The following is an 11,465-nucleotide window of genomic DNA, read 5'->3' as shown; positions in this document are numbered from 1 at the left end:
TTGATGACGTGTTAAACACCACAAAATCATATGTGAATATCATTGATGACGTGTTAAACAATGCCGTCTATTTATAAAAGAAATGACGGCCGATTGGTTGAAAAACATCAAAATGGGCCAGGTCCGAACTTCACGGGTTGATTTTTAGAGTAACGGGGCCAAGGTTTATTTGACTTTGATTCCTTCTCGATTGGTTGATTTTTAGAGTAACGTGGCCAAGGTTTATTTGACTTTGATTCCTTCTCGATTGATATAATTTTGTGGTATTTAATGTTTATCATTCTATTCTTAATCTTATCTCGTGATCTATCTGTGATTAAAAAATTGCATTTTTTTATTAGTAGCAGAGAGAGGGTTGACAAATCAAAAGTTTTAGTAACACTACAAACATTAATATTACAACATCACGTGAATATATTTTGTTACACCAATCAACAAATGTTGAAAGAAAGCTTTTTTTTTTAAGTTTATTCAAAACGATCTCGGCTTCATGACAATGGTGGAGTGCTTCAAAATGTGGAGGCTGAACTGCCCGCCCTTCTCCGAGGTGTCGATCTTCGACTGCCCCGGGGGAGGCAGCAGCTCGAAGTTCTGCACGAGGCGGCCTATCGTGATGCCGAGGATAGGCAGCGCGAGGATGATCCCTGGGCAGCTCCTCCGCCCGACCCCGAACGGGAGGTACCTGAAGTCGTTGCCGTTGGCCTCGACCTTCGCATCCTCCTCCAAGAACCTCTCGGGCCTGAACTCTTCCGGATTTTTCCAGTGGTCGGGGTTGTTGGCGAGCCACCACGCGTTGACCAGGATCTTGCTCTCGGCCGGGATGTCAAAGCCGCCGAGCTTCGCGTCATGGAGGTTCATGTGGGGCACGAGGAGAGGTATGGCCATCCGGAGACGGAGGGTCTCCTTGATCACGGCCTGGAGGTAGGGGAGCTTGGTGGTGTCGGGCTCCGTGATTTGGACTCCCGGGCCAAGCACCGTGTCGAGCTCGTGACGGAGTTTTCTCTGGATCTCCGGGTGGTTCACTAGCTCAGCGATGCCCCACTCAATCGACCATAGAGTTGTCTCAATTGCTGCAATGAATAGAAGTATTGTTATTAACTACATTAAGCCCTACAATGTGACATGTCACAACTAAATTCAAAACACTTTTTATGTTATAGTCTGGTCGTTGGTGGGTGAAATAAAACCTAACTTAGAGGAGTTAGGTAAGGAGGTTAGGATATGTGGCGTGGACTGTGAACTACCAGTAACTAAACCTAACTTGGAGTTAGGAACTTTGTGAAAATCTGTCACACCTACCACAACAATGTCACAATTTAAAACAATACTGTATCTAACTTGATAGAACTCTCCCAGGAATAAAATTTGGACTTTTTCTCACTTCATTGCTTGAAAAGTGGATCAATAATAGACTTTTAAGCTAAATCTTGCTATGCTATGAGTATTGTTCCACAAATGTAGGCCTAATTTTGACCATTCAAGAAATTAGATTAATAGACATTATTATAAATCGAAAAGCATCAACTGACATAAACTTATAACAAGGGAAACATACCAGCAACATTAATATTCTCAACAATGTAAAGGACATTGTCCTCGTTGATCTCTCCCTTCTGCTGGGCTTCAAGCATGTGATCGATCGCGCATTTTAGGCCATTGTCGCTTGGCTTCGTGCTCACGAGTTTCCTGTGTACAAAAAAAAACACCGATTGGTATCCTCTATTTCCAGCAAGTGAAAAAAAGGAAAAGAAAAGAAAGGATATTCTTGATATTTGCATATATAGCTCGGCCTAAATCACAGTCTATTCCAAATCCAACATGAAAAGAGACAGAGTCTCATGATCTAGAGCTCTTATTATGGTAATTTCTTCATCCGCTTCTTTTATTTCAATAGCTATGATCTATGAACAGTATGCAAACTGCACTATGACTATTCAAGCAATCACACCAAGAGACATTATTGGCCTATATATGAGACAATGATTTTGGGTTCAAAATTAAGTGGAATCCAACTACTATGATTTATGCAAGAAGATAAGTAGTACTAATATACTAAAATGATCAAACACATAATACCTCAAAAGTTGCCTAATGTAATATTCTACCAAATCATATTAAAGCAGAGCAATGAAGTGCCCACATAAATCAGCTTAAAGTTAACCTCAGCTCAATTAAAACACAATCAGTTCAGATAATTGAAATTTAGAACGACGAATCGTGTGTTCAATTGAAGATGGAGAATAAATTATACTAACTTACTTCCTCTCATCAACGAAGTAATCCTTGAACAGCTGCAGCCTCCTCTCCTTGACCTGCTGGCACAGCTTGAGGTAGCCTCTGAGGAACGGCCTCAAAATCGGGATGAAATCGCCATAGTTGTACTCGAAGCTCTGCGCCAATCGGCTCCTCTCCCCATTCAGCGCCTTCAATTTGACAAACAGAGGATCCTCCTCGCTCTCGAACCTCCGATCGAACATGATCCGGTACATGTTGTTGTACATCATCAGCTGCAGCCGCCTCCTCAGCACGATCCCCGTCGTCGCCGACTCCGGCATCTTCTTCACATCGTCCACAACCGCCGCGGCCTCCGCCTCCCACCCCTGGCGGTACTGCTGCACCACCTTGTTGGTGAAGAACGGCACCGTCATGATCCGCCGCATCTTCCGCCAGTGCTCGCCGTAGACGGTGAACACCATGTCCTGCCCTTTACCGGTGAAGATGTCGAACACGACGTTGCGCGTGCGTGACCCGAACTCGACCCCCTGCGTGTGGAGCACCTCCTTCGCCAGATCCGGCGACGAGACGACGGCGAGGTTGCGCTGCCCCATGCGGAGGAGGAAGATGTCGCCGAAGCGCTTGGCGTAGTCGGTGAGGTTGCGGTGGTTGAGATCGTCGCCGACCTGGAGCCAATTGCCGAAGATGGGGACCGGCATCGGCCCCGGCGGGAGCTTGAACTTCTTCCCCCGCAGCTTGGAGACCACGGCGGCGAGGACGATGGCGGAGAAGAGGGCGATCAGCGCCTTCTCCAGGAGGAGGAGATCCATTTTTAATTTGGGGAATTTGTGCGGCGGTAGAGATGGCGGGAGATGAAGAGCTTTGAAGTGAAGGAGGAGGCGAGGGGATTTATAGTGTGTGGGGAGGTTTTAGGTGAGGATGCGGGTGTTGTGGGGCCCGGTGGTGACGCCGTCAAGAGTTAAGCCGTCGGGGGTAGGTGGGGTGTTTGTTTGGTGAGCCACACGTCAACGGCCTCTATTTGTTGGGTATTTGTATTTTTACCCCTCCTTTTAGGCATTAACTCCATAATTGCAATAGTAATTTAAATCATAAAATTCCCTTAAATTGCATAAATTTTGTAAGCGCAACCTTAAGTAATAAGGTTTCAACTATATGTTATGAATCAATTAGTATTATATATCAAACGAGTAGATTAAGAATAAAGGAAGTTCATTCCTAATAATTGTCTTTAAGTGAATGTTTAAATCTCGTAACCCTCTAAAGTGTAAACTAGTGTAGAGATTATTAAATATTACAACAATTCAAAAGAATGACTATTAGTATATTATTGTTATTATTATAACTTGTCTAATATTTTGTTGGTATTCATGAATAAATGTTGTATGATCACAAGTCACAACTAACACTCAAATGAAAAACGTGGCTTTTTCATGATCATAAATTGTCACACCTTACAAATTTATGACAATTACGGAACCTAGGACCATATTTTGACTAGTAAAGGTTGTTTAATTCAAAAAAAAATGTCTGTCTCCTATAAATATATACATTTATGAAATTGGACTTGTTATATCTTGTGGTTGAGATAGATTTGCAAGAAGGTATGGTATGTCTTACATGTTAAGATCAACAAAAGTTGGAAATTCTTTTTTAGTTTAATTTGTGGATCACTAAATATATTTAATCAATAAATGACGTTGGGAGATAGGATAATGACAATATGTTTGTTGTTCATTTGTTTTAATTTTTTTTGTTTATATAGTGATAGTTTTGGATAGAAACGTTTGTTTTTGTTGATATGCTAACTTTTAAATTTTTTCATTGCGGTTTATTATGAACTATTGTTATATTTACTATATGTTGTATGCACAAAAATGAAATAGGTTGAAATTCGGATCTCAATTCATATTCAAATGCATATTTTTAATTATGTTTGTTGTTATGAATCAGTCATGAATTATAATCACCAACATTATTTTGAAACATTATGACTAAAATTCGAATGTAACCTAAATTTATAGTATAACTCGTCCGATTTTGCTAACAAAATTTAGTTTAAAGAACTCAATGCAAATTTGAATCTACACAAAGCACATACTCCATTAAATTTGCAACAAATAATACTTTTCCTGTTGATAAATATTATTATTGGTTTTATTTTGCTAAATAAATTCCTTTGACATTTCCTCTACGTGGTATTTATTTTAATGCTAAAAAAACTTTCTATCTAACAGTCCACTTTTCTTCTCTTAGACTATATTGCCAAATTAGAGAGTCAAATGAGAGGGAAAATTTGAAGAAGAAAATTGTGAATTTTCAACACATATTTAATCCATGAAGGATTATTCTTTAAGGGGATGTTCGATTTGCAAGATTGCATCCGGGATTAATTTTGTAGTATGTTTGGTTCATGAGATTCAACCCTACAATTCAATCCTATATGGATAATCATGAGATAATTAGTCATAGCTAACCTCATATGACTAAAATAATCGCACAACTCAATCCTAAATTGTATTTTGGTATTGTTTTATCTTGCAAACCGAACACCGCCTAAAAAGCATTTTTTCATTTCATAAATTACGTTAGTGTACAATTTAATAATTCGTGGCTTAGAATGTAAATTAATTTGTAGTATACATATTGAACAATAAAAAGTACTAGAATAATTAATTATTCAAAAATAATACTAGTAATCATGATAGTTTATCTATTGTGTTTAAACTATAACCTTTTCTAAAAGCATTCAAACTATTTATTGTTTTTAAATTAGAAAATACTACTAGTAAAAAGGAATTAGGTGTTATGCGTGTGGTCAAATTTTCATTGCACCTAACACCACTACTCTAGAAAAATACATTTGTGTATTTATCTACTACTCCTATATTCTTAAATTTAAATTTTCATTGCACCTCACTGAATTAGGAGTAATTTTTAAATTTGTTACATGATTGTTTTATTTAAACCGACATTTGCGCCGCAATATTTAAAGTCAAGCCCAAGGTTTTATGTTGAATTGGTAAGATTGTGGGCGAACAAAGATTTAAGATAGTAACTTTATTTTGTTTATAAGTAAATACTTAAAATATACTAATAAATACTCCATATTTATTAAAAAAAATGTGTAGTATTTTGGATGGGATATTATAATACATTATTTTTATATACAAATATAATTGTGTTAAGTAATCATCCAGGGCAACTTTTATAGATATAGTAAAGGCTGACTTTCAAAATACTAATAGATTGAAGCATCCACAACAACCCACTCGTTATATAGTCTTACACATCAACATTTTATAATCACATCTCTTCACTATCTGTGGTGGACGGACTATAGCCTGCCCTATAACTCGTCCTATCTTTTAACAACTATTTTGTATTTATTTTTTAAAAAAATTGTTTTTAATATAATAAAATATACATAAATTAAAGACCACAATTTGAAATTCTTCATTCCATTAAGAAGTTGAAAAGGCACAACACGAAATACTAAAAAAAACTACAATTTCAATAGTTACGTGATCAGATTTCTTCGATTAGAAGTGAGTTGGGGAAAGAGATTAGAAGGCGTGAGAAATGAAGATAATACAAAAATAAGAACAAAATAAAACAAAATAAAAAATTAGAAATAATAGTCTGGGAGCTCTCATTGTGGATGTAAAGTCTCAATAATATATGAGATGACGCATGAACGTCATAACTGATTTTATTAGTATTAATTTCAACGTGGAGGAAATAATATATTAGTGGGGTGGTTGTGAGTAGTTTCACAATATCAAAAATTGAAGTGACCTAAAATGATAAATTGGTTTTATATTATCAACAATTGAATTTACTAGATTAAGTGAATTTGATCAATTCAATTTTTGATAATATAAGAGAAATAAGAGAAGATAAAGATAAAAATAATAGAAATGGCCAAATTTGCTCAAATGAAAAGAGTAAAATTAAAAGAAATAATTACAAAAGGTGAAAAATTACATTAAATAAATCAAAAACAATATACCATGCATAGCAAATTAATAGGATACCAATCTTTGGATTATCCAACAAATTTCAATTGGCATCGATATTAGCTAAGTAATTTAGTCATCCAAATTCCAACTTTGATGTTTGGATATGTTATATATAATGATAAACAATGATGTTTACCTACCACCATTGACAATGATATAATCACATTATTATTTTTCATGTATTGCGTAATAAATGAACTCAATTAACACAAAACGGATAATATACAATAGAATATCAAGTAGTAGTATGCAGTTGTGATTTAATATTAAGTATTAAAATTATGCTTATATTCTTCTTATTAATAAGAATACGAAAATTTTCAATCATTAAATAACAAGACTAGTGTATGAGATTGAAATATTGCATACTATAAAATCATCAAATATTATCAAATCCTAGTGAATACCGTAACTTAAAAAATACTCCAATAGTATATCACAAGCATTACATTTTCTGAATTATCACATGATCTCAAATTTTGGAAATTAAGTCTGAAGTGGCATAATCAACTATACTTAAATTTACGAAATTAATCAAAATTCGTACAAAGGTGATGCAATTCACTTAAAATTATTCATAAATTTCATATGTTAAAAACCGGTAAGGATCACCTAATACATGTTATACTACAATTGCTAATACACCAATATATAATGGACAAGTGGACTCCAAATTTATCAAAAGAAAATCTATTCCTAATTCAACGCTGATTTCTCCTCTACTTTCTCTCTTGTTTTTTTTCCAACCTTTTTTAATCTAAGTATGTTAACATTTTAACAAGATATATAATAATATTATTTAATTAGAGGAGAAACGTTTATTACGGAAATGCTTATGATTATAAGTTATAAGTATGAGTCTAGTAGATGAACAAAAATTAAAAATGAAATTATTTTAATAAAATAAAAAAGAAACAAAAATATAAATAATTTAATTTGGCCATTTTATATTACAAAACAATCAATATAAAAACTTATATATCCAGTATTTTAGTATATTTTAAAATAATTAAAATATATGATAGAGTACATCCTAATATTATTAAATTTATGATTTAAAACATTCAAAATATATGCATAAAATTGTTATTTTTTAAAAAAACAAGAGAGAAAGTAGAGGAGAAATCAGCGTTGAATTAGGAATAGATTTTCTTTTGATAAATTTGGAGTCCACTTGTCCATTATATATTGGTGTATTAGCAATTGTAGTATAACATGTATTAGGTGATCCTTACCGGTTAAAAACTAGGCCCAAAGATCCAATGAGAGACCCGCAAACATCCAACCCGACCCGGTTATTTATAAACCCTGCGATTTAGTTAGGGTTTTGTTTTAGCTTCTTTGTCCACCTGATTCGTCTCTGCAATGGTATCCAAAAACAGAGGTATGATAATTTTGTTCGAAAACTGAGCTCAAGTGTAATTATTTCAACAAAAATTTGGATGTTTTCGACTTGCTCAGAGAAAGCTGAATTTGGTATTTTGCAGCTAAGAAGCTGTTGGAGAAAAGTGAGGTCAAAAACGGCGTGAAAATGGAGAAGGAAGAAGCTAAAGAGCACATTGGCACCTTGAAAAAACTTCATGAGAAGGTCCCCTCATTTCCCCTCTTTTATATTTTGATTATAATTTTGGTTAATTTGATGAATGTTTTGAAATTCTTTGCATATCTAAGTTGTATGATGTGCTGGAGGTTCAATTTTGTGACGCAGGATCCTGAATTCTATGAATTTTTGAAAGAACATGACAAGGAGCTTTTGGATTTTGATGAAGAGGATTTGGATGTGAGTGAGGAAATTCTGCTCCTTTCTGATATGTGATTATTTGATGAAATCGCTAATTGGAACGATTGTGTTTTGATTGTTTTAGGACAATCTTCAAACTGATGCTGAAGATGAAGACGAAGACGAAGATGAAGAAGTTGATGACGATACTGCTGAGTATAGTGATCCTGAAACTGCAACGGAGGAAGAGCCTTCAACTAATGTGATAACTAGTGCAATGGTTGATTCTTGGATCGAAGCAATCCGTTCCGAGTCTAAATTAGCAGCTGTTCGCTCAATTCTGAAGGCATTCCGGAGTGCTTGCCATTATGGCGATGATAGTGGCGACGACCCTGCAGCAAAGTTTAGCACGATGTCAAGCAGTGTTTTCAATAAGATAATGCTGTTTGTCTTGAACGAAATGGATGGGATTCTTCGAGGAATCTTGAAATTCCCATCCTCAGGGGGAAAGGATGAGATGGTTAAGGAACTTATGGCTACGAAGCGATGGAAGAAATACAATCTTTTGGTGAAGTCGTATCTTGGAAATGCTCTGCATACGTTGAACCAAATGACCGATAATGAAATGATTGCATTTATGCTAAGGCACCTGAGATACTCGTCCGTATTTTTGGCTGCTTTTCCTGCTCTTTTGAGGAAGTACATTAAGGTTGCGCTTCATTTCTGGGGTACCGGGAGTGGTGCACTGCCGGTTGTCTCCTTTTTGTTTCTGAGAGACTGTTGCATACGCCTCGGCTCTGACTGTCTGGAAGATTGCATCAAAGGGATGTATAAAGCCTATGTCTTAAATTGCCACTTTGTTAATTCGACAAAATTGCAGCATATCCAATTTCTTGGTAATTGCTTTGCTGAACTTCTTCGGGTGGACATTCCAGCTGCGTATCAGCATGCTTTTGTTTACATTCGGCAGTTAGTAATGATACTAAAGGAAGCACTCTTTTCTCCAACGAAAAAGAAAAATAACAGTAAAGGGAAGGATGAGCCTTCAAAGAAAGACAAGGGGAAAGAAGCACGTTCCAGTTCTTCAAATAAGGTATAGTGTTGGGAACATGAATTATATTTTTCTTCATTGTGTCACGGATCACAGAAACTATCGTTCACTCTTGCAGGAAATTTTTCGAAAGGTTTATCAGTGGAAGTTTATAAATTGCCTGGAGCTATGGACTGGAGTTGTTTGTGCATATAGCAACGAAGCTGATTTGAAACCACTTGCATACCCGTTGACACAGATCATAACTGGGGTAGCTCGTTTAGTTCCCTCGGCTTGTTATTTCCCACTTAGATTGCGTTGTGTAAGAATGCTCAACCGGATCAGTGCATCAACGGGTTCATTTATTCCCGTATCTCTACTTCTGCTGGACTCGCTAGAGTTTAAAGAATTGCGTAAACCTCCTACCGGGGGAGTAGGCAAAGCCGTTGATTTTAACTCGGTCCTAAAGGTAATAAAAGTGGCTCTCATCCATATTTCGTGATATGATACAGCCTTTATTGAGAAATCTGGATTTGTCTGCAACAGGTTAGCAAATCCACCTTGAAGACCCGAGCATTTCAGGAGGCCTGTGTTTTCTCTGTGGTTGAGGAACTTACCGAGCATCTTGCTCAGTGGAGTTACTCTATTGCGTTCTTGGAATTGTCTTTCATTCCTGGTGTCCGGTTGCGAAACTTCACTAAGTCCACGAAGGTTGATAGGTTTCGTAAAGAAATTAGGCGTCTCACTCGCCAGGTTCGTCGTACGTCCCTTGAGACCACTTCTTCCATTTTGCATTTTCAAATAACAAATAAATTTTGAACTTTATTATCTCTCCTATAAAACATAAACAGCCGTCTTTCCTTTGGCTACACGAATAGTTGTAGAAATTACGCAGAAAGAAATTTATTCATGCTGTAAAAGCTAAACGTTCTTCTGGTTGGACTAATCTCTGTGCTGCCATCTGCCACAGATTGATGCGAATTCCGATTTTGTGAATAAGAAGCGAACCACAGTTGCACTCTTGCCAAATGACACTGCGGCAGAATCTTTCCTTGAGGTTTGAACTTATGTGGTCTCCCATTTCCTTCCCTTACAAAAGATTTTCCTGTTGTTCGATCTATTTGTTGCCCACATGCTAAGCCTCGACTGCAAATTGTTGCTTAGCCTGTTAATTTATGTTTTGCTGATGTATAATTTAATTAACTGAAACATTTTGTATAGGCTATCAGTCTATGTTCATCTCGTTTATCTGTTTTCTTGTTTTCCACAAATTTTACCAGGACGTGAAACACTCAGGCACGAGCCGCCTGTCCCAGTATGCTGCCACACTACGCCAGAGAGCCCAGGAAAGGAGCGGCGCTTTGACTGAATCCAGGTTAATCACATATACCTTTTGTCGTGTTATTCTGAATCTCGAGTTTTTGTATTTATGCTGAGAGATGCAATTTTTGGCCAGTGTGCTCATTGGAGATAAATCATCCAAATTCGGGAGCAAGATATCAAGTGACGATGATGAGCATGATGATTCTGACATGGAAGAAAATGCCAGTGCTATGCTCTCTAATCACTATTCCAAGTACATTTCTCTCTCTCTCTCTCTCTCTCTCTCTCTCTCTCTCTCTCTCTCACAAATGAAGGAAAAGAAGGATGTATAATATATTTGTTTGGTGTATTAGGCAACAGAAAAGTGTCAACAAGAAGAGTAGTACTACTAAGCACACAGAAGATATGGCTTTGGATGAAGATATCGTTGAGGACTTGGTTCTCAGCTCTGATGAAGATGCTCAGTTGAGTGACAGTCCCGATGAAGATGACGATGATGATGAACCTGAAGATGACCAGCAGGTACGGAGCAGCAGCAAGAAACGGAAACATGGTGTGGATATGCACAAAGGGAAGGAAAACGGTGGAAATAGAAATTCGAAGAAGAAGAAGAAGAAGAAGAAGAGGAACACACACGGTAGGTAAAACATACATCTTCGTTGCAGATGCAATTTGGATGTTTTTGGAGAAGAAGAAATCTGAATTAAACTAATATCGAAAATGCATTCGATTATGAATGTGGATTGTGTTTTGGAGGGAGTTGGTAAGCAAATGTTTCTTGAATGTGATCAAACAGAACTAGTTGGTGTAATATCAATTTTGATTATGGATTTTGAGATTTTAGGAGATTTTGTAAATAGGATTGGATGAATAGAGCTGTGTCCAATTCTATATGATTTAATTGTATCAAAAAATTGATAGATTTGTAGAAAATCTGTTTTGAGTTTTAGATGTGTTTCTGATTTATATGTATGCATTAAACTATTATCAAAATATCTAAATATATTTCTATTCCTTCCAAAGATTTTCAATAATCCAGTAAAAACACAAATCATGATAATATATTAGGTATTTTTTATATTAGTTAAGTTTATTTTGAGTGTTACCTACCGTTATTACCTTAAAAAAAAGAAAAAGT

General features: G+C 36.2%; 2 protein-coding genes across 2 annotated transcripts; one reads left to right on the top strand and one right to left on the bottom strand.

Annotated features, from left to right (window-relative positions):
- Positions 1–355: 355 nt before the first annotated feature.
- LOC121746400 (trans-cinnamate 4-monooxygenase-like) lies at positions 356–3,116 on the bottom strand. The gene is made up of 3 exons (XM_042140220.1): positions 2,260–3,116; positions 1,556–1,686; positions 356–1,070 (listed from the first exon to the last, which is right to left on the bottom strand). The coding sequence occupies exons 1-3, from the start codon at positions 3,042–3,044 to the stop codon at positions 472–474; spliced, it is 1,515 nt and encodes a 504-aa protein (XP_041996154.1). The 5' UTR covers positions 3,045–3,116; the 3' UTR covers positions 356–471.
- A 4,390-nt stretch (positions 3,117–7,506) lies between these two features.
- Positions 7,507–11,276, top strand: LOC121746398 (nucleolar complex protein 2 homolog). Its single transcript, XM_042140214.1, has 10 exons — positions 7,507–7,638; positions 7,742–7,842; positions 7,963–8,034; positions 8,120–9,067; positions 9,144–9,473; positions 9,551–9,757; positions 9,975–10,061; positions 10,285–10,379; positions 10,461–10,580; positions 10,681–11,276. The coding sequence occupies exons 1-10, from the start codon at positions 7,620–7,622 to the stop codon at positions 10,970–10,972; spliced, it is 2,271 nt and encodes a 756-aa protein (XP_041996148.1). The 5' UTR covers positions 7,507–7,619; the 3' UTR covers positions 10,973–11,276.
- Positions 11,277–11,465: the final 189 nt, after the last annotated feature.

The sequence above is a fragment of the Salvia splendens genome, chromosome 9 (genome assembly GCF_004379255.2).
Source record: "Salvia splendens isolate huo1 chromosome 9, SspV2, whole genome shotgun sequence".
NCBI classification, from domain to species: Eukaryota; Viridiplantae; Streptophyta; class Magnoliopsida; order Lamiales; family Lamiaceae; genus Salvia; species Salvia splendens.
Note: the sequence above shows the minus strand (reverse complement) of the source record. Positions and strands in the feature narration are given on the sequence as shown.